This window comes from Ornithorhynchus anatinus, chromosome 15, assembly GCF_004115215.2.
Source record: "Ornithorhynchus anatinus isolate Pmale09 chromosome 15, mOrnAna1.pri.v4, whole genome shotgun sequence".
Classification (NCBI taxonomy): domain Eukaryota; kingdom Metazoa; phylum Chordata; class Mammalia; order Monotremata; family Ornithorhynchidae; genus Ornithorhynchus; species Ornithorhynchus anatinus.
In genome coordinates this window covers 19,041,431-19,065,979 of record NC_041742.1, presented here as the reverse complement: position 1 = coordinate 19,065,979, position 24,549 = coordinate 19,041,431, and the positions used below count along the sequence as shown (strand labels likewise).

The window sequence follows — 24,549 nt, the reverse complement described above, 5'->3', positions numbered from 1 at the left end:
TTTTAGACCCTGGATGCCTCCATGATAAGCAGCGTGGCTTAGTGGAAAGAGCCCGGGCTTGGGAGGCAGAGGTCGTGGGTTCTAATCCCTGCTCGGCCACTTGTCAGCTGTGTGATTTTAGGTAAGTCACTTAACTTCTCTCTGCCTCAGTTACCTCGTCTGTAAAATGGGGATTAAGACTGTGAGCCCCAGGGACAATCGCATAACTTGTATCTATCCCAGCGCTTAGAACAGTGCTTGGCACATAGTAAGCACTTAACAAGCACCATTATTATTATTATTATAACCTCCTGTTATTTGTTGTTGGAAGATAGTGTTGGTCATTATAAACTGATGTTTGACACCTTTACTAAGCAGAGGTAGACTGTTGATATTTCATTAATCAATCCATCAATGGAATTTATTGAGTGCTTGCTATGTGCGTAGCACTGTACTAAGCACTTGGGAGAATACAGTACAGCAGAGTCATATACGTTCCCTGCCCACAGAGAGCTCTAGCTTTTCAATCCTATTTAGTCTGACAACAATTCCCACCACTATTTGTGGGAATTAATAGGGGACTTCTCTTAAATACTTCAAATGGTAGTCTGCACACAACCGGAACTCAAGAGAAGCAGCATCGCCTAGTGGATAGAGCATGGGCCTGGTAGTTGGAAGGACCTGTGTTCTAATGCCAGCACCGCCGCTTTTCTGCTGTGTGACCTTGGACAAGTCACTTCACTTCTCTAAGCCTCAGAAGAGAAGGGACTTGGCGGAAGTCACACATAGGCAGACAAGTGGCAGATCCTGGATTAGAACCCAGGTCCTTCTGACTCCCAGGCCCGTGCTCTATGCACTAGGCCACAGTGTTTCTCAATTCTGCCTCCCCACTGCTCTCCACCTGGCCTTTCCTAGTCTTCCTATTAAATGACTCTTCAAGGGTAACATTAGTGTGTGAAGTCCTTAAGGGAGCCCTCCAGCCGGATAAGGAAAGAGCCTTTTCTCCAGAACAATTGTCCATCCTGACCTAAAAGAATTAACATCAGGGAACTGTTTACTTTTGAATACTTGCATCTTATCAAGGCTCCCGATAGGATCAAAGTGAGAGCGGTCTTGTTTTCTTTCTCCAAATTGTTTGACTAATGGAAATTTTTGAGTGGATCGATTTGGGTCAGGCTGATTGAGATCATGATCAAGAGCATGGCTCAATTCTCTTCTCCTCCTAGATTCTCCCTAAAAATCATATTTCACACATTTGGCACATTACTATTTACTATCCATATTAATGTCATTTCATAAGAGGATATAAATGGTCATTTTCTGTGGATTTCTATCAATGTTTTATAGGTTATGGGGTGAACAATGGAAGGAGCCACTGCAGATCATAAAGCTCTTTAATTTAATGAAGATAATCTTCTCATCTTTTTTCCCTAGTGGAAATCTCAGTTGCCATGGCCACAGGCCTTCTATTATCTATTTACCACATTCGGTTTGTTTCTGGTCAATGTTAAGCTGAGAAGAGAAGGTGAAGAACAAACATATCAGTGGGGAAATGGCCTGGCCCATCAGGAGGGATTTACAATTTTTTTAAATATGCCTACAATTGAAGGGAAATGGCTACTGAAACCAAGTTGAATTAATTATTTGTAGATAAACTGCCTAAAAGATGCTGTCTTGGACAAGGAAGGGAATATGTCTTTTTCTTATGTTGTATCTAAGCGTTTAGTAAAGTATACTGCACTGCATAGGTGATTAATACATCTCATGGTTACTGCTCCTCCTCCTCCTACGTTGCTGCGAGACAGTAAGCTCATTTTGGGCAGGGAGGGTGTCTACCAACTCTGTTATACCGTACTCTCCTAAACGCGCAATACAGGGCTTCGCACACAGTAAGCACTCAATAAATATGATGGATTGATGGATGGATTGACAGGGCAGCCCAACCTAGAGGAGTTTTGCTAAACTGGTTAGTAAACAGTACTATCTCAGCTGGGAATTTTCAAGGGGTGCATACCCCCCACAAATTCATGAGCTTAAGCACAATGATAATAAGAACAAGAATGATGATGATAATGATACTTGCAGTACTTATTAATAATAATAATAATGGCATTTGTTAAGTGCTTACTAAGTGCCAAGCACTGTTCTAAGCAGTAGAATAGATATAAGATAATCAGGTTGTCCCACGTGGGGCTCATGGTCTTAAGCCCCATTTTACAGATGAGGTAACTGAGGCACAGAGAAGTTAAGTGACTTGCCCAAAGTCACACAGCTGACAAGTGGCAGAGGCGGGATTGGAACCTAAGACCTCTGACTCCACTAAGCCACCAAGTGCTTACCACTTCCATATTTTTTTACCAAGAAAACTCTGCGGATACACTACCAGAACAATCGCAGGCGGAGGTGGGGTATTGTGGAAGAGATACGTCCATGACGTCGGTATGGGTCGGACACGACTCGACAGCATAAAACAACAGTGTGCTAAGGTCTGGGGTAGTTACAATCTGATTAGAAAACATCCCTGTCCCTCTAGGACCTTACAACCTATGAAAGATGGAGAAGAGATATTTAATCCTCATTTCTCCGATGAAGAAACTGAGGCACAGAGAGGCTAGGTGACTTGCCCAAGGCCTCTCAGCAGGCAAGTGGTGATCACAGCCCAACTTCTCTAGGGAATTTATGCTCACAATACACGTCTCTCCCAGGTTATCTGGTTGAGGCAGCAAAGCAGGCAGTAAAGAATCTCAGATCAACAGCAATTCTTGGACATAGAGAAATTTTAACTAATATAGTCCAAATACAGCTTTTACTGTAAAGAGTTAAAAAATGAAGTCTTAATTTTCCAAAGCTTGCCCTAGCCCTTAGACAGACATGTATATGTGCATATATGTGGAAAGATCATGTTTGAAGTAATGGAAAATGTTATATGATCATAACTATTCAGCTCTTCATTTCAAATGGGTTCTCCTCACACCTTTTGCCTTTGTAGTGTTTTAGTCAGAGATGTGGATCGTTCTATCATCGTGGCCTAGTGGCTAGAGCAGGGGCCTTCGAGTCAGAAGGACCGGAGTTCTTGTCTGCTGTGTGACCTTGGGGAACCCACTTCATTCTTTGTGCCTCTGTTTCCTCATCTGTAAAATGGGATTAAGACTGTGAGCTCTCTGCGGGGCATGGTCTATAACACTCAGTCCAGTGCCTGGCACATAGCGTTTAACAAATACCGCTACTATTATTATTATACTTTATATTATTTCTTATTTTTATTTATTTAGGGCTCTTTTGCTTGAAAGAGCTCTTTCACAGAACTCATTAAGTGCAGTTTTTCAGTAATTATAACTTGTATCTATAAATCTCTTTCATTAAATTGTAGTCCTTAAATGTACAGTCTATGAACTCTCACACTGTTCTCTCCACACAGGAGGGTGAGGTATTTGTTAAGCACTTACTATGAGCCAAGCACTGTACTAAGTGCTGAGGTAAAGACAAGATAATCGGGTCAGACACAGTCCCTGACCTGTCAATCATTCATTCAATAGTATTTATCGAGCGCTTACTATGTGCAGAGCACTGTACTAAGCGCTTGGAATGAACAAGTCGGCAACGGATAGAGACGGTCCCTGCTGTTTGATGGGCTTACGGTCTAATCGGGGGAGACGGACGGACGGGAACGATGGCGATAAATAGAGTCGAGGGGAAGAACATCTCGTAAAAACAATGGGAACTAAATAGAATCGAGGCAATGTACATTTCATTAACAAAATAAATAGGGGAATGAAAATATATACAGTCGAGCGGACGAGTACAGTGCTGAGGGGATGGGAAGGTAGAGGGGGAGGAGCAGAGGGAAATGGGGGGAAAAGAGGGTTAAGCTGCGGAGAGGTGAAGGGGGGTGGTAGAGGGAGTAGAGGGAGAAGGGGAGCTCAGTCTGGGAAGGCCTCTTGGAGGAGGTGAGTTTTAAGTAGGGTTTTGAAGAGGGGAAGAGAATCAGTTTGGCGGAGGTGAGGAGGGAGGGCGTTCCGGGACCGCGGGAGGACGCGGCCCGGGGGTCGACAGCGGGATGGGCGAGACCGAGGGACGGTGAGGAGGTGGGCGGCGGAGGAGCTGAGCGTGCGGGGTGGGTGGTAGAAAGAGAGAAGGGAGGAGAGGTAGGAAGGGGCAAGGTGATGTAGAGCCTTGAAGCCTAGAGGCATGGAGATCACAGTCTAAGTAGGAGAGAGAACAGGTATTTTACAGATGAGGAAACTGAGGCACAGAGAAGTTAAGTGACCTGTCCAAAGTTGAACAGCAGGGAAGTGACAGATCTGTGATTAGAACCCAGGACTCTGACTCCCAGGCCCATGTTCTTTCCACTAGAAAATTAAAGTCACTGCATTCCTACAAAGTGCCCATGTATGCAATATCCATCTATTATCTAGATCATGTATTTTAGTATATACTAATAATAACAATTCTGGTATTTCTTAAGCATTTACTATATGCCAGGCACTGTACTAAATGCTGTGGTGCTTACAAGCAAATCAGGTTGGACAAAGTGTCTGTCTACGTGGGACACACAATCTTAATCCCCATGTTACAGATGAGGTAACTGAGGCCCAGAGAAGTGTCCCAGTGGAGTTAACTGACTTGCTCAGGGTCACACAGCAGACAAGTGGCAGAGCTGGGATTAGAACCCAGGTCCTTCTGACTTCCAGGACCATGCTCTATCCACTAGTCATCACTTTTTCTCTAGCATATCATGTATGTGTGTTCCTGTATTTATATATGTATATATATATATGTATACGCATATATGTATAAGTGATATAGTTGACACACTAAGAATTGCAGGGCAATCATTCAAGCAATTTGGCATTATGTGAGACATGAATTCCCCATAAATTCTCAGGTTTGGTGCATTGAAACTAAACTGTCCATAAAACAGCCCAGCTGTGCCCACTTCCTTCTTTCCTTTCAACAATGCATGCTAACGCCCTAGCTGCCTGATTCAGGAACCGTTAAGAAAATTAATTCAGCATTATGGATTCAGTACCGTTAGCTCTTAGGAACATTCTCCATATGTTTCAGTGCAGGTTACCAAGTAGAATAGGTGAATCCAGGCATATGGTTGAATGCTACTATGTTGTACCCTACCCCACTGACATCACAGAGGGCTTAGAACAAACCAACCTCACTAGAGGTCATCTACCCGAAAATGCCCTTAATCCAATCTTTCCAGGGCACTGAAGCATGGGCCTGAGGATCAGAGGACCAGGGTTCTAATTCTGGTTCCACTACTTGTCTGCTGTGAGAACTAGGACAAGTCACTTCACTTCTCCAAACCTCAGTTTCCACATCTGTAAAATGGGGGTTAGGCACCTCTTCTCCCGCCTACTTGGACTATGAGCCCTAAGCGGAACAGGGACTGTGTCCAACCTGCTTATCTTGTATCTACCCCATTGCTCAGTACAGTGCTTGGCATATAGTACTCGATGACTTAAGCAGAGATGAACTTCTAGGAATAATCGATATAGGCATACAAAACTTGAACACATATTCAAATTACTGTGATGATATGAAGATAGGCAAAGGAGAAAAAAAAATGGATTTCATACAAATTACATTATTATTACCACTAATAATTGCCCCAAGGTCAGTGACAGTTTATGCCACACACGTTTAAAGAATGTCATATTTTACCTCCTGGGTAACGTGTTGTGGGATGAGCTGGTGGAGGGGAAATGTGTTTACAGACTGGAAAATTTTTTGAAATGATTTGCAAGGCTGGTTCAGTGCACATTAACTTGCCTATCTGAGAGTAGGGCTTAATTTTGGATTCATTCCACATTTTCATTTGTTGGAGACTTTTCAACCTCACTGGCGGAAACACAGTATATGGGAGAATTAAGTAGGTAAATCAATAAAGGTAAATATAATGGAAAGACTTTATTCAAGTAAAAAATGAAATACTGAAGTGATTATGAATTTCAACTAGCAGAGTAAAGCCTTTTAAAACCGAGGGGAAGTATTTGCTTAAATAGTGGATCAGTTTGGCGGACAGTCTGTTAGATGTGAAGGGTCACTAGCCAACCAATTGCAGTTTAAAACCTGAAATTCCTTGGCATTAGACCAACTGCCTGGCTCCTTGGGACATGTAACTGCCTCATATAATTTTCTCTAGAGCACGTGCCATGCTATGTGCAAATAATTCGTGTTTGTCTCTCCTAACCAGACTTCGAGCTGTTGAGGGCAAGGAATATGCGTCTTATGTCTGCTGAACTTTCCAGAGTGTTTAGTATAGTGCCTCTCATTCAGGAGTTAATAATACCACTGATTTTTTGATTGATTGATTGATTGATTGATCCATTAGGTGGGCTCTATATTTGGCTGATAATCTTAGGAACCCAAGCACGTATTCATCTTTCAGCATGAAGCTTGGAATTTCTCCAACAAAAAAAGGGAAAATTATCAGGAGGTTTTGTGCCTTTCACCTTGGAAGCTTGAGAAGCAGCACGGCCCAGTGGCTAGAGCATGGGCCTGTGAGTCGGAAGGACCCGGTTCCTTATCCCGGCTCCGCCATTCGTCTGCTGTGACCTTGGGCGAGTCACTTCACTTCTCTGTGCCTCAGTTATCTCATCTGTAAAATGGGGATTAAGATTGAGCCCCCTGTGGGATAGGGACTGTGTCCAACCTGATTAGTTTATCTAACCCCGTGCTTAATACGGTGCTTGACACAGAGTAAGCACTTAAATTCATAAAAAAGTCATCTGTGGAACAGAATATGAGGATTGGCATCAAATGGTCTGAAATCGTAACAATCAGAAGGTGTAGCCAAATCAGAGTGCCATCTCTAGGTGTTCTGCAGTCAATCAGTGGTATTTATTGAGTGCTTTACTCTGTGTTGGGCACTGTACTAATCGCTTGGGAGAGAACAATACAATGGAGCTGGTGGACAAGTTCCCTGTCCCCATAGCACATTAAATGTATGATAGGAATGAATAGGAATATAACATGCTAGTCTAGGATCCTATGCAATTATAAGTTTAGATGACAAATAATGGGCCAAGCATGGCAAACACGTTTAGTACAGTATTCTGCACATAGTAAGCACTCAGTAAATACCACTGGTGACAAAAGAGCAGGACAGGGAGACAAAGAGAAAAATAAATACTCATGTTCTCTCCTGCTCTCCCTCTCTCTTTCACCTCCCCCCCCACACACACACATTTTCCTCTCCCCTCCACGTCTCTTCTCCATCCCATTTTCCCACTCCCTTTCCTATCTACCTCTTTCTGGAAAACAACAGAAGCCCAGACCCAATACAAGGAGCTGATACATTGATTTACCCCCAAAAAAAAAAGTAACATACTGCAGGCAAAATCTTGCAGTGAAGCCTGTGATTGATGCTGAAATAACTTTGATTAGATGGCAGTTCAACACAGTTAGGATCCAGAAGAAAAGCCGATGAAGAAGCCCCACTGATATAGAATCTGCTCCAGAAAGGGGTAGAGCAAACCAGCAGCCATCTGATGTATGAAATTAATGGGAAACAACAATGGGTTTGGATATTGGTAGGGCATTATTTTCACATCATCAGGACCAGTTTGGAATCACAGACCTGAAGCAACACACCATTTGCAAACTCCAAACCAACTTATCAGGTTTTGTATCAATATATCAATGATGTATTGGCTCTGGATATCAGCATTATATAATTTACTATCCAAAAGTTACAGCAGTGAGATCAGTGGAACTGAAACTACAATTCTACTGCATAACAATAAATGAGTCAACAGGGAGAAATGCATGCCAGAAAGGAGAAAAAAATATATCAGTAAGCTGAAGGAGTAGCTGGGAAGGCTTATCCCATACAAAAATAACAAGAATATTATAAGGTTGCCCAAGTAATTACTCCCTTTGCACTTGATGACTTAAACAGAGATGAACTGCTAGGAATAATCGATATAGGCGTACAAAACTTGGATACATATTTAAATTTCTGTGATGATATGAAGATAGCCAAAGGAGAAAAAAATAATGGATTTCATACAAATTACATTTATCACCCATCGTGGGCAGGAAACTGTTGTACTCTCCCTAGCGCTTAGTACACTGTTCTGCACAGAGTAAGCACTCAAAAATGCCACTGATCACGGCTTGCAACAGAGGGAAAAAAACTGCTCTCGGAAGGGATTGTCCCAGTTGGAGAGGAGTGGGAATTCCAGGTCTAGTCTTTAAGGGAGTTCTTTCAGCCATCTTACTGAATGAATAGGCTCATGGGATGTGAACACCTAGACAGGTGAAATCCTGGGAATTATGACCCACGGTAGATCTCCAAACAGGACGTCATTCGAGCCATCATGGAAATTCGGAACTGGAAAGCGCTAATGGAGCTCTTCTGACTCACCATGCACATCCCAGCACCTGCAGCTATTTCAAAATGTTTCATAACGGCACACCGTGAGCCAGAAGAAATGCCAATCTCCCTGATCTTTTGCCATCTGAAAGAACTTTCTTTTGTAGAAGAACAGTAGCCTAAGGCCAGAAAAGAGCAGATCGATCACTTGCCTGCCTTCTACAAATTTATGACATCTATTTAGATGAAATCCGTAAACTCCTTCCACTAGATTATAAGTTCCTTGTAGGCAGGAACATGTCTACCAACTATGTTATATTTTACTCTAGATGGTAAGCTTATTGTGGGCAGGAACCCTGTCTACCAACTCTCTTATGCGTACTCGCCCAAGCACTTAGTACAATGCTTTGTACAGAGCAATCACTCAATAAATACGATTGACTGATTACTCTTCCAAGTGCTTAGTTTGTTGCTTTGTACACAGTAAGTGCTCCATAAATACCAGTGACTGACTGATGAGGAGGATTTATTCACATTGTGAGAAGAATAACATTTAAACCATACAACAGAAAGAGTGTTAAATTGTTTGAAAAAAGCCAAACCATTATAGATTTTTATGACCAGGTGTTTGAAACAGACACAGACACACCAGAAACCCGATCATGAGATATACTGATTATAAGCTCTTTGAGGGCAAGGAGGCTTGGAGGGGCGATTAATAAAGGAAGCAAGGATGGGGTGAAAAGGGGATACCATGTTACGCTTCTTGAATGATAAAGGGGTTGTCAAAGGGGCTGTTACCCCTAGATTTCACATCAGCAGACTGTAACTTTCAGGAATTGGTCATTGAAACTTTTCACAATTTCTGGGCTATGGAGAGGGATCCCACAGGATTAGTGGCTTATTTGAATTAGACTATAAGCACGTCACTGGGCATGGATTGTCTCTATCTGTTGCCGAATTGTACATTCCAAGTGCTTAGTACAGTGCTCTGCACATAGTAAGCGCTCAATAAATACTATTGAGTGAATGAATCTCGAAATATAAACAGTTACACAGACACCCACTCAGATCAGCTTGGCTAGAATTACTGAGATAAAAGGGCTGTATTTGCAAGGACTGAAAGGTTTATTACATCAATTGACAACAGGGCATTTGGAATTATGACAGATGACAAAGAGCAAGTTGTGAGACAACTGAACAAGAACCTGGAGGATTGTTAGCATGGGCTGCCGTGAAAAATTATTCTATTATATTGTACTCTCCCAAGCACTTAGTTCAGAAGCAGCACAGCATAGTGGATAGTGCATGGGCCAGGGAGTCAGAAGGTCATAGGTTCTAATTACAGCTCTGCCACTGGTCTGCTGTGTGACTTTGGACAAGTCACTTCACTGGGCCTCAGTTACCTCACCCGCAAAATGGCGATTGAGAATGTGAGCCCCACATGGGATACCAACTGTGTCCAACCCGATTTGCTTCTGTCTACCCCAGTGCTTAGTATAGTGGCTGGCACAGAGTAAGCACTTACCCATACTCTAATTATTACTACAGTGTTCTGCACCCACCTTCAATAAATACCACTGATTGATTGATTGATGGAATCCTTTTGGATGTAGGGAAAACTTTGGAAAAAATCAATTAACTGATTGATTTACTGAGCCATTTTCAAAGCTTCCCTTTGTCTCAGAGTTCAGCTCATTTCCATTTCAGGGAATTATTTCAATGTACCCACATACACCCCTCAATCCTTCCCCCTGTACCATGCTATATACACTGGCCTCATTTCCAGGTGGTTCTGTCAGGAGATTGAAACTACCTTTTTGGACAAACTGTTCACTCAGAGTAGAAAAGCCACCATATGACAGCCCTTGCTTATTCCCTCTTGTATGAAAGCAGAGGCTGATAAGCGTGCCCTTTAATGTAACTACTGTGATCATTTTTCTTCCCTTGGTATTGCTGCATGCTTAAGGACACATCAAAATCCCAAGCCCATATCCCTCTGTTCTTTTCTCTCGTTAGTGCCTCATATACTGAAGGAAAGTAACCTTTCTTTTTGAGTAAAATCATCTTCTATTACCTTGGGGAAGGCTCCAGATGAACATTGGATTGCTTTTTCAATTTTTGGTTTGAGTTGGACGTTTCAAAGTGTATAACCCTCCCCCAATCAATCTGAGATCAGATAACTCTGTAGAAGACTCACTGAAGCATCGGACGTATTCCAGGCTCACAAGTTCCGCCCCGGAGAAGAGTCGTAATACAGGCCGGTTCTCTCCTGTCCTCTCCTCATGTTGTTTTTCTCCCTCCAAGGTGTGGAGAAATTGATCCGCCATCTGCACAGCCATCAGATCCCCATGGCTGTGGCCACCAGCTCAGCTCGGGTGACATTTGAAATGAAGTCGAGCAGGCACAAGGAGTTCTTTAGCCTTTTCCACCACATCGTGTTGGGAGACGATCCGGAAGTCAAGAATGGCAAACCTCATCCTGATGTGTTTCAGGTGTGTGCGAGGAGATTCAACCCCCCTCCGCTTCCAGAAAAGGTAGGCCAAATCATTCACTTGAAAAGCCATCCAAATGATGAATGTTTAGTAGCTAAAAGAACGCGGGCTTGGATAAAAAGAATAAACCTAATGGGATAGATAAACCAATAAAAGATATTCACTATCGCTCCCTCTTTTTAGCTTTAATAGATTTTTGAACAGACCCCAGATCCTGAAATTCTAGCACGAGAAACAGCTGAGGAGGAAATAGAGCAAGAGACACCTCAATCGATGAGAGCTAAAATCACAACTGAATGCCCTTTGCAGAGATTTAGGTTATGCTTTCTCCGTGTTGATAAGTACTGGGCTTCTTGCATCCCATAAAACAGTGTCAATTACTTTGGCAGTTCAATTAAGACATCTATAAGTCAGTGTTAGGGCATCTGAAGAAATTCATTCATTCATTCAATATCATTTATTGAGGGCTTACTATGTGCAGAGCACTGTACTAAGCACTTGGAATGTACAATTCGGCAACAATTAGAGACAATCAGTGCCCAGTGACAGGCTCACGGTCTAAACGAGGGAGACAGACAGCAAAGCAAAACAGAATAATAATGCTGGTATTTGTTAAGCGCTTACTATGTGCAGAGCACTGTTCTAAGTGCTGGGGTAGACACAGGGGAATCAGGTTGTCCCACGTGGGGCTCACAGTCTTAATCCCCATTTTACAGATGAGGGAACTGAGGCACTGAGAAGTGAAGTGACTTGCCCAAAGTCACACAGCTGACAAGTGGTGGTGCTGGGATTTGAACCCATGACCTCTGACTCCAAAGCCCGTGCTCTTTCCACTGAGCCACGCTGCTTCTCTTTGCAAAACAAAAACAAGACAACATCATCAAGATAAATAGAATCGAAGAAAGTGTGTCTTAGTTGCCATTAGGTTCAAGCAAGAAATAAGAAACAGTAGTGGTTGCATTTATTGAGCCCCTATTGGTGTGGTACTCTATACTAGACTCTTGAAACATATAGACTAAGGAAATGATATATTCCCTGCCCATAAAGAGCTGACTCTCTAAACTTTGTGTCTCTGTTTTCCTTGGAATACAGATCAATTCATCATCTAGGGAGCAGCCAGGGTGGAATGGTTGCAATGGTTGCAGATTTCTGTGGGATTTTTCTTTAGAAAGAGAGCTAAAGAGAGAGAGAGAGAAAAATGCATCTTGGAGATTTTTCCCCAAACAATCACCACCTCAGGAACTCTCCTAAGAAACAAGTACCTTTCCCCCAAAACCACACAGAAAGCCATGACTAGACGCTCCTGATTTCTCCATCAAACCCACCATGTTGGCATATGCAGGTCCATACCCTAGGATACACAAGATCTTGGCTTTTTTTCCTCCATGTCGATTCTGTGGTTTCATTTACAAGGCTGTTAGGGAAGGAGACCTTGATCAAGTGTCTTTTGATGATCATGTGTTCAGCTTCCAGTTTTCTTTGCCATAACTATGTTGGTAACATAATAGTGAAAAATGAGAAGCTGCTTGATTTGGAAAGTAATTTAGCTCTTTAGTGTTCCAGGCATAGAAGCAGTGTGGCTTAGTGAAAAGAGCATGGGCTTGGGAGTCAGAGGTTTTGGGTTTTAATCATGCCTCTGCCACTTAGCAGCTGTGTGACTTTGGGCAAGTCACTTAACTTCTCTGTACCTCAGTTACCTCATCTGGCAATGGAGATTAAGATTGTGAACCCCACATGGGACAACCTGATTAGCTTGTATTTACCCAGCACTTAAAACAGTGTTTGGCACATAGAAAGCGCTTAAATACCATCATCATCATCATCATTATTATTACATCACCTCCTGTTTAGTAACAAACATGCCTGACAAACTGAGATGGATAAAGTCCTTTCAAGTTTGTACATGCCTAATAACGTTGAGCTTTACTTTCAGTTAATTGTCATCAATTGTAAAAGCAAAGGATTATCATGATTTCAGGGCTGTTCCTATTTTGTGGCTTGATTTTTCCTGAAAATTTATCACAAAACTAAGGGGCTAGATAATAATAATTCATAGTAATTATGGTATTTGTTAAGTGCTTTCTATGTGCCAGGCACTGTTCTAAGAGCAAGCGTAGATACAAGATAATGGGGTGGACACAGTCCCTGTCCCACATAGAGGGCTCTAGATAAGATGGGGATAAATAATTTCTACTCTGCTTTGCAGCCATCTTCTTTCTATGAGTTGAGCACTAATAATAATAATGTTGGTATTTGTTAAGCGCTTACTATGTGCAGAGCACTGTTCTAAGCGCTGGGGTAGACACAGGGGAATCAGGTTGTCCCACGTGGGGCTCACAGTCTTAATCCCCATTTTACAGATGAGGTAACTGAGGCACAGAGAAGTTAAGTGACTTGCCCACAGTCACACAGCTGACAAGTGGCTGATCTGGGATTCGAACCCATGACCTCTGACTCCAAAGCCCATGCTCTTACCACTGAGCCACGCTGCTTCTCCATGGGCAAGCATAAGAAATCTGTACACCTCCAAATTCCAAAAATATGATATGTAGATTAGCAGGTTAGGGAAGTTGATCTGCTAACTGTTTAGGAGATTCATTTATTATCATATCCATCATTCATGTTAAGTAGTGAATAGGAAGCATCTCCCTTTTATTATAAACTACTTTCTGAATTATCTTTATCTCCCCTCTCTGTTATCTTTATCTCCCCTCTCTGAGATCGAGTGACTCTGGAAAGGCCATACACAGCCATTGTTGAATTATTTCATTATATTAAGTATTTTTATTTTATCAGCTGGGTGTGTGGGCTAAATCCTTCAAACATCTGCTCTAGTGATTCTCTCTTTCTACTTAAAATATCCTCTATAATCATCCCAGCTCCTAGCAAAACTGTGGTCCTGTATAAAGTAAGAAAATTTACAACAGAATTGCACTGGTGTAAAGGCCTGAGATACATGGCCTTGGTGATTTCTATATTTTACCTCTTCTTTGGTGAGTTTGGTGCTGAACTTGCAGGTGATCTTATAAGAAAGAATTTGGGGCACACTTAGGAAGTGATTCAGCAGTGGCCTTTAAAATTTTAATGGGAAAGTTCAAATACTGAAGCGAGAAAGACAATTATTGACTAATAGAGCATATTTTCGTAGTTAGAACACCTTGACAAATCAAGACCCTTAAAGCACTGCAGGTCCATTTATAAATTAGCTTTGAATTTGGGTATTGAAAAATGATGCTTTTTTCAAAGTTTAAAAGCATTTTGTCATACAGGAGTTTGAAGAATGAAGGGTGTTTTTTCCTGTTTGAAAGGCAACCTACTAGGTATCCCTTTATCTTAAAATAATAATGAGCATGACTCAAGCGGGCAAAGTAAGAAATTGGAAATATAACTTGGAAGCTGTGCACAGATAATATCGGGCAACTCCATTTCCTTTTAGCTGGCTTTTTTTTTTCTATGCAGAAATACATGGGCGGTATCTCTGTTAATATGAAAAGTAAAATATACCCTCAGTGAGGGTGCAGCAGATGTTACGGGTTAAACAAACTTTAATTTGGGTGATCATTTTTGAGGGTCTTTTAAATTTCAAATAAAAATTAGATTTAACTTTAACAAGAGCAGAAATTTGGATATGATTTTAGTTTCAGCTTTAGTCCAGAAGACTCCGGCAATGGGGGAGTGGGTGGCACCAATGTCATTTAATAATAATAATAATAATAATAATAATAATAATAATGATGGTATTTGTTAAGCGCTTACTATGTGCCAGGGACTGCACTAAGCTCTGAGCTGTATACAAGCAAACCGAGTTGGACACAGTTCCTGTCATTCATTCATTCATTCTGTCATATTTATTGAGTGCTTACTGTGTGCAGAACACTGTACTAAGCACTTGGAAATTACAATTTGGCAACAAATAGAGAAAATCCCTACCCAGCAACGGGCTCATAGTCTAGAAGGGGGCGCTCACAATCTCAATCCCCATTTTACAGATGTGCTAAGTGAGGCATGAGAAGTAAAGTGACTTGCCCTAGGTCACACAGCAGACAAGTGGAGGAGCTGGGATTAGAACAAATGACTTTCTGACTCCCAGACCCAAGCTCTATACACTACGCCATGCTGCTTCTTTAGTCAGTCAGTCATATTTACTGAGCAATTACTGTGTGCAGAGTGCTGTACTAAGCACTTGGGAGAGTTCAATACAACTATAAACAGATACATTCCCTGCCCCTATCAAGCTTACAATCTAGAGGGGGAATAATAATAATACTTGTGGTATTTGTTAAGTGCTTACTTTGCGTCAGAAACTGTAGTCTGTGCTAGGTTGGACACAAGCAAACTGGGTTGAACACAATGCCTGTCCCATGTGGGGCTCACATCTCGATTCCAATTTTCCAGATGAGGTAACGGAGGTACAGAGAAGTGGTATTTATTAAACAGCTACTGTGTGCACAGCATGGTACTAAGCTCTTGGAAGAGTATGATATAGTCAATAGATACGACAGCTCCCATAAGGGATTTACAGTCCAGGCTTAATGCAGACACCACAGGCACCACCACCGTTCATCTGCCTTTATCCTCATATGGCACTGGGCATTTGTAGGTCTGGTATTATATATATATATATATATATATATATATATATATATTTCTTCTAACACCCAGCACCCCCCTTCCAGGATTCATATTCTTCAATCCCTTTGTTTCCTGACATTTTTAAACCCCAATTCCATTAGAGTCGATGCTGTTGGAAAAGTGGGACTACAAGAATTTAAAATCCCACTGGTCAAAATGTTATTTTCCCCTATTAAATGCTTTGATGAAACAGACATCACAGGAAAGAAGTGAGCTTGTGTAAATCAATCAATAGTGGTATTTATGGAGTACTTACAATGTTCAAAGTACTGTACTAAATTCTTGGGAAAAAACAGTACAGTAGAGCTGGTGGACATGATCTCTGCCCACAGGGAGCTTACAATCCAGTGGGTAAAACAGACTAATAAAATAAACGTTATCCAGAACGAAACTCTCCACTAGTTTTAACCTTCATAAGGTCGTCCATTATATCCTGTAAATACTGATATGAGATTTCAGCCAGCTGAATTTATAGCAAAATCTCTTAAAACCTTTATGATAGTGACAGTATCTAAATGTAAGATTTACTAAGGCAAACAGAAAATTGCCTTAAATGTGTTTTTCTCAAGTCCTGCTACTCTTAAAATGAAACTGTGGAATTTTTCTCAAATATTCCCTTACATCATGCCTGAGTGTTTCTAGAATGTTACAAAGCACACTGAGGTACAAACATATCTACTTTGTGAATGAATTCATCTCCTTTTCACTTCTCCCTGAGATGTCTAACCCGCTTTTTTGAGTGATTACTGGTAAGGATGTTACCTTGCTCTTTTTTCACACTCCAGCAGTGAAGAAATGCATCTGAAGAGTGTGGGTGAAAGGAGAAGTTGGATTTCGAATGAGAAATAGAGGAATGCATTACCACATGGTTGTATCATCAGAAGAAATAATGAGCTCAGTGCTTCCAGTACCTTAGTTTATCCCCTGGAAGCTAGACCTTCTGGGCAACAGATAAAAAACCTTATTAGTGATAATAATAATAATGTTGGTATTTGTTAAGCGCTTACTATGTGCCGAGCACTGTTCTAAGCGCTGGGGTAGACATAGGGGAATCAGGTTGTCCCACGTGGGGCTCACAGTCTTAATCCCCATTTTACAGATGAGGGAACTGAGGCACAGAGAAGTTAAGTGACTTGCCCACAGTCACACAGCCAACAAGTGGCAGAGCTGGGATTCAAACTCATGAGCCCTGACTCCAAAGCCCATGCTCTTTCCACTGAGCCATGCTGCTTCTCCAGCAACAGTGCAGTGCAGTGCAGCATTAGTGCAGAGCAACAGTGTATTCTACCCCTGGCCCTCCTCAAATCTGACAATTACTCTCTCCCCGTTCAAAGACTTATTGAAGGCACATCTCCTCTGAAAGGCCTTCCCTGACTAAGCCTTCCTTTCCTCTTCTCCCTCTTCCTTCTGCATTACTGAGCAGCGTGGCTCAGTGGAAAGAGCATGGGCTTTGGAGTCAGGGCTCATGAGTTCGAATCCCAGCTCTGCCACTTGTCGGCTGTGTGACTGTGGGCAAGTCACTTAACTTCTCTGTGCCTCAGTTCCCTCATCTGTAAAATGGGCATTAAGACTGTGAGCCCCACGTGGGACAACCTGATTCCCCTATGTCTACCCCAGTGCTTAGAACAGTGCTTGGCACATAGTAAGTGCTTAACAAATACCAACATTATTATTATTATTATTATTATTATTACCCTAACTAGCTCTCTTCATTCATCTCCCCATCCCAGCCCCACAGCACTTATGTACATATCTATAATTTATTTACGTTAATGTCTATCCCCACACCCCACTCTGGCTCCAGACTGGAAGCTCTTTATGGGCAGGTAATGTGCCTGTTTATTGTTGTACTGTGCTCTCGCAAGCGCTTAGTACAGTGCTCTGCACACAGTAAGTGCTCAAAAAATATGATTGAATGAATGAATGAAGAATGCAGAGTATAATAATGCAGAAAATGGTCACCAGGTGTCTGGTGCTTCTACTACTAATAATAATAATGCTAAGTGCTGGGATGGATTCAGTCCATTCAGATCATCTGTGGGGATTCATTGTCCAAGGGGCAGGGAGAACAACTTTTTAATCCCCATTTTACAGATGAGGAAACTGAGGCACAGAGAAGTTAAGTGACTGCCCAAGGTGACATAGCAGGCAAGTGGCAGAGCCTGGATTTGAATCCAAGTCTGTCTCTTGACTCCTAGGCGCATGTTCATTCCACCAAGCCGAGATTGTGGGAGAATTAAAAGAAGTGTTATACTTGTCATTATTGGAAATTATGATACCTAGGACAGTGGTTTGCAAACGGCAAGCACTCAAATACCATTGACTGACTGATGCTATTAAATACTGCTTTTCAGCAAAATTTAATCTCAGAAATTCCCTGTTTGAATGATTTTGGTCTCTCTCTCTCCTAATAGTTTGATCCATCACAGTCAAAGAGACCCCACATATAATCTCATAAAGGCCCCCAACTGAGCTGACCCACTAGGCAACAGATATACAACTCCTACCCCAATAACCCCTGATGTTTCTCAATTAATTCCCTCTAGACTGTGACCTCCTTGTGGGCAGGGAACATGTCTGCCAACTCTGTTGAATACAATACAAACTCTTAGGACAGTGTTCGGGAAACAGTAAGCCCTCAATAAATACAACTGACTGATTGACTTCTTTCATCCAGCTCCTTTATGAATGTACACTGGATGCTCTATGCAGCTGTTTTTCCTCTGTGTGACCTTTCTTGCTAATATAATAATTGGCAATTTCCTCTTAAAAGTTATAATAAAGTCATTTTATTTGCCATCTACCCCCTAGCTTTGTATATAATCATTTCAAGAATAAGGAGGGAGCACCCATTTTTTTATGGAATGAACATTTCATAAGTGATTCCTAGTCATCTGAATGATGAAGATATGAAATAATATTCCTCAAAGTATATGACTGAGAAATAATGCACTTATAGGGTTTTGGGGAAGGTAACTGGAAATCATACATATACAGCCAGGTGACCGACAGGTCATTATAGAAGGAATCAGAAGACCTGTGTTTCTAATCACGGTGAAACTCTACACCTCAGAGGTTATTATTGATTTACTTATAAAGTAAGGAGCACTGAACTTTCCTTTCATTGAGCCATTTCTGAGATTAATGACCACTACATTCACCTAAAGCACCTCTTAAAGTAATTTGATGATGATAAACAGATAATCAGGACTGACCAATAATCAGTGTTGAACCTTGATCTGAAGTTTAGTTACCTTTTTGAAGATGATTAGCCAGAGGCAACAGGTTTGAGAGCATGAGATGATAATTCTGGAGTTAAACAACATTGTTGTATTCTGTTGTTATAAATTATCCACTTGTTGGAACAGAAGAGAAATATGTGGTTGAGAGGCAGTGAGGAAAACATTGCATTCCTGACTTGCTTATGTTTTCTGGGAAACCCTGTTATTTAACAGAGAGCTTTAAGGGGCTAGAATATTGTGAATTAAAATTGGGGCAAAATGTTTGAATACAAATCCAGATTGGAAATAGAATTAGAGAAGCAGTGTGGTATAGCAGATAGAACATGGACCTGGAAGTCAGACGACTGGGTTCAAAATCCCGCTCCACTACCTCTCTGCTTTGTGACGTGGGCTTAACGTCTTAACTTCTCTGTGCCTCAGTCACCTCATCTGTAAAATGGGGATGAAGACTGGGAGCCCCATGTAGGACATGGGCAGTGTGATTAGCTTGTATCTACCCCAGTGCTTTCAACAGGGCCTGGAACACAGCACTTCATCAAGGCCATAAAAAATAGAATTATGTTACCCAGGGGTAACAAACCATAAAGTATTCAAGTTTTGGAGGTTTTTTTTGAAGGACTGGGGGTGTTTGTTTTTATGCTATTTGTTAAGCACCAACTATATGCCAGGCACTGTAATAAGCACTGGGGTAGATACAAGGTGATCAGGTTGGACACAATCCATATCCCACATAGGAGTCACGATCTTAATCCCCAATTTACAGGTGAGGTACCTGAGGGACCAAGCACTGGGCAAATACATTAGAGTGGACAGCCACAATCCCTGCCACAAGGTCTTTACAGTGTACATGCTGTGAACCAGCATGGCGGTAAGGAATCAAGAAGTAACCCTGTACACTTTTATTTTTCCTCAGCCTTAAAACTCTGGATATGGTCACTTTACCACTTAAAGCTAATTAAGCTCCAGTATGGGGCCTTAAAATAAGTACAGTCATCTCTCCTATAATGCACGTATACATTACACAATTTGGAGATAATCTGACAGATGCACATCTGTCCCAAAACACAAGTTTGTTCTGGTATACCACGATCTACAAGTTGGTGCAAGTTAATGTGGGGTAGGAGCAAACCGTTGTGTAGTTGCTTGTGGTGTCTGCCAAGGATGGATGTGGTGATGTCAGTAGTATTGGAGTTTGCGTGGCCTAATGGAAAGAGCATGGGCCTGGAAGTCAGAGGCATTGGATTCTAATCCCAGCTCCACCACGTACTGGCTATGTGACTTAAGCATGTTGCTTAATTTCTCTGTGCCTCACTTCCCTCATCTGGAAGTTCACTATCTGTTCTCCCTGCTATTTAGCCTATGAGCCCCATGTGGGACCTGATTCTCTTTTATCTATCCCATTGCTTAGTATAGTGCTTGGCACACAGTAAGCACTAAATACTACGATTATTATTGCTATCATTATTATTATTCATTTGCGTTTCTTTGTGACTAGCCTTGAATGTCTTCCCCCTTGGTATTCCAACACTGATAATGCGAGCTTCTTAGCTTGCTCATTTATTCCGTGACAAAGACTTCAAAAGGCATTGTCATTGTCAGGCTTAGGATGTTGATCTATTGCTGTTTGGTTTCAAGTGTCTTTTTGATCTCCATCACATCAGATAGTACCTGATGTTTACTCCTGGCTTAAAGTCTGTATGCAAGGTATCCTTTAGAGAAACCCACCTCATATCAGTGGAGGCATTGAAAGTTTCTTGTTCTAAAATGGCTGTCGTGACATTCCAAGAAGTTTTTAGAAGCTTGGAATAATTCAGGTAGCTTGGATGCCACGAGTTTTTGTGTTTCTTTTTTTTGCCACTGTATAGTACTTGATATGGGTGAATATCAATGAATGGCAAGGTGTAGAACATTCTCTTAATGATAGGCGTAACATTAATATAGAAATTTTTATCGGAAAGCGTCAGTCCCGGTGCTCTCTTCGAACCTTAGAGGCCGTAACCCATTAATACAACATCAAATCGATGGCTACTCTAACACAGTTGTCCCGATACCTGTGTCATAAGAGAACTCTGCGTCGAATACTTAACAAAGCATCATTTCAGATTGTATTTTAAAATGAAATCATATCTAATCCACTTTAAACATGATTAATTTATTTCAAATGCTATGGTCTTCTTTTATTCATTCGTTTTGCTCCCTGTAAAGCAATGGAATCTAATAGTGGTATTACATTTCCAGCAAAATCTCGAAAGGAAGGCCACAGTGGTGTGTTTGCATAATAGCTTGATTTTTAGAGTAGAAATTGTTCTCCCTGAGTGTTTGAAACGGTAACCTGAGGTGGAATCTAATGGTAGACGTTTTAGCATGGAGCTCTTACTGCTCACTGAAGATCACTCTGCTAAAAACATTATAGCAAAAAGTTACCCCATGTAGGCATGTACACATATATGTATGTATACATATACTCATGTGACATGTTTCCATACCTGAACCTGACCAAAAGCTAAGTAGCATGTTAGGTGAACCAAAATGAAGTCACAATCTCTATGCCTCAATTTCTTCTGTAAAATGGGTTTAAGCTACATTTGCGAGCAACATGTCGCACAGGGACTGTGTCTGATCTCATTGTTTTGTAACTAAGCCAGCGTGTAGCACAGTGCTTGACGAATAGCCCCTAACAAATACCACTTGACTGATCATTTGACATTCACTTTTAGAAGAGATCCATTGTGGAAGTAGAAACAGAAGTTTCAACTGGCTATCGTTCAAATGGAAATTTTTCCCCTCCAGTAAACTGACTGTTAAGAAGTGATTAAGGAAGTCACATGTGCTCTGTCATGCACAGTTATTTGTTTTTGACTCACCTGAATTCTTGTTGTCTGCCGAGTGTTAGTACCCTAATATATTACTTAACTAAGAGCAATTAACCACATAATTGCTAATGCAAGCCTGGAGTGTCACCACCAGAGATAACTAGCATTCTAAAAATGATGGGTCTCAAATCTTTGAGTTTGAAAAATACCTTGGATTCAGAAATGCATTAAATTACTATTTTCTTACTTCTTAACAGTACTAACACTTTGAATTACTATTTTCCCAAAAGAGCTGAGAAATTTCCAACAATTCATTAATCCCCTCGCCTTTATTAAAACGTAATTATCCATAATGATTTTAGATGAAGTGGTGATTTCATTCCACAGAATCGGAGTTCAGAATTACTGATATGATTAAATTTAGGGGCCTATAACTGCCTCGAGAATGATTATGCAACACAATAGTTCTTAAGGTTTCCGCACTTCAGATAGGAGTGACTCCTGGGGAAATGTCAAACTTGGTTCTTGGGAAGCAGAAGAAGTAAAAGATAAGAGCCTTACCTTCAGTGAGCTTGCAGTCTACATGGAGATGTGTGAATTAATGAATACACCATCATTCAACAACAACAACCCGATCTCCGTGGAACTCAACCTATGAGAGGTTTAAAAAGTATTTTAGTCTTTTATATATATATATATGTATATATAGTACTAAGTGCTGAGAAAGAATGCGCAGGTGGGAATCAGAAATAATCCCTGGCCCTCAAGCGGATTAACAAATTTGCTTGTAGCACTTTTTGCCCAGATTTGGAACTCTAGGCTGGAAAAATAAGTTGTGGGCAGGACATTTTGTGCTTTCTCATCCATGGCTGTCTCCTGATATTATGTGAGGGATTAAGCTGTTCTCCCTCTTTCTTAAACGACGAGTCTCAGGGGACTACAGGGACTGTGTCTGACCTGAATACCTCATCATCTACCCTAGAAATTTTTTTTATGGTATTTTTTAATCACTTACTATGTGTCTAATACGGTTATAAGCAATGGAGTAGATTCAAGTTAATCAGATTGGATACAGTCCCCATTGCACATGGATCTCGCAATCTAAGTAGGAGGTAGAACAAGTATTTAATCCCCATTTTAAAGCAATTAGTACAGTGCTTGATACATAGTAAATGCTTAACAAAGACTGCAGTTGTTATCATTAGTAGTAGTAAGAATAATAATAATAATGAACTTATCCTCCGTGGCCCTTAACAGAGAGATGAACCGTCTTGGCTTTATCCCTGATTTTTGTCATCCCCCCTCTCCGAGCCCCAGAGCACTAATGTACATACCTATAATTTATTTATTTATATCAATGTGTCTGCCCTTCTAGACTGTAAACTCATTGTAAGCAGGGAGTGTGTCCGCTTATTGTTGTATTATACTCTTCCGAGCGCTCAGGACGGTGCTCTGCACACAGAAAGGACTCAATAAATACGATTGAATGCATGAATACAGTGAAATGACTGCTAAAAGCAACAATACTGGAAACCTGAATTCTGGTATCACCTCTGCCACTGCCTGCTCTGTGACCTTGGGCAATCCATTTAACTTCCCTGTACCTAGTTTCCTTATCTGTAAAATGGGGATTAAACATCTCTTTCCTCTCCCCTTAGACAGCGAACCCCATGTGGGATGGGGACTGTGTCTGGCCCGATCACCTTGAATTCATCCCAGCATTTTGCACGGTGCTGGGTACTCAGTAAGCGCCGAATACCACTGTGTATTAGGATCATCATTATGATGTTTGATTCATCAGTGAAGATTGTGTAAAAATGAAAAATGACCATCCTGACTTGGAGAAAACATCCTTCCACTGCTTTTAACATTCTGTTCTTTCTGCCTCCAGCTTCTAGGCATCCACAGAACCTGGGATTTGGGCTGAGGGGGGGAGATTAAATAAATATTATTAATTGATGATAGGCATCATAGTTTCCTTTCTGAGACATGAACAAAAAAATCTCTGTTTTCCAAAAGTTTGAGGTTGGCGGGGAGGGGGGATTAGTTTCCGAGGCAACGGCGCATGAAAGGCTGCTCATTTACAACTAAGTCTAACTGAAACCTCCCGGTCTCTTCCTAACCAGTCTGAAATCGGAAAATCCAAAAGTTGCGTAAAGGAACAGTATGTCTCTATGGGGGTTGTTCCGCTGATTGAGCTAAATTTCTGCTTCGTATAATCAAATACTGTCTGAGGAGCGCCTGGGAATTTCATGAGGCCTGTGACTCAAGATGCCTCACAGAGTTCTTTGTGTGCTGTCCCCTGAACACACAACCATCTATAAAAAGAATCCTCCAGCCATCTGGAATGATCAGACTAACCTTCTCATTACTTCACAGAGTCACAGTGTCTGTGTCCAACTGTCAGTCACGGAAGCGCATTCTTTCACTTGATTGAATCCTGAATAGGAGCAAGAGAATTTGAAATTCTTTCTGTCTCTGCTCTCCCCTTCCACCTCCTTCTCCCTATAACCTTCTGCAGACGGTCTTCTGAGAAATCGCTGCAGGTTCTGGTCTCAAATTAAAATATTATTTATGCAACTAGGAGGCAGGATTCTCTAATTACCAATTCACCCAAGACCATTTAAGATATGCAAATGACACTGTTCCTTATGTGCTTTTCCAGTTTAGACTATTTTTTTTCAGATGATGACTTCCTTAACTCCGCACCCATTCTATAAGTGACGTGATTAAAGCCACATCCAGAATTTTCCCCCACCTGCCATAGCAATGAATTTATGTTTTAGGAGAAGGAATAAATGTGTTCTGCTCTGATGAGAAATAGTCCATGCATAATCCCTTACAATTTATCTTCTCTTTGAAATGAAGACTGCCTTGCCAGCTCGTGATCACTGTGGAGTAAGCGCCGCAACCATTCATGTGTTTATGAATACATTTTTAACAATAGTTCATTCACAGTTTTTAAAAATACGATCCCCTCCCGCCCCGCCCAGGATTCTCAAGAGCTACTCCCAATCGAGGGGGGTTGGGAGGAGGGGCGGTGTTTAATCTCCTCA

At 41.3% G+C, this 24,549-nt stretch overlaps 1 protein-coding gene across 1 annotated transcript in view; it reads left to right on the top strand.

Annotated features, from left to right (window-relative positions):
- The window catches only part of LOC100084333 (pseudouridine 5'-phosphatase), a 101,529-nt gene that overhangs the window by 60,501 nt on the left and 16,479 nt on the right, over positions 1-24,549 (top strand). Inside the window, exon 3 of the mRNA XM_029079788.2 lies at positions 10,619-10,848. Within this exon, the coding sequence (XP_028935621.1) occupies positions 10,619-10,848 (230 nt within the window). The remainder of the gene's footprint in view (positions 1-10,618; positions 10,849-24,549) is intronic.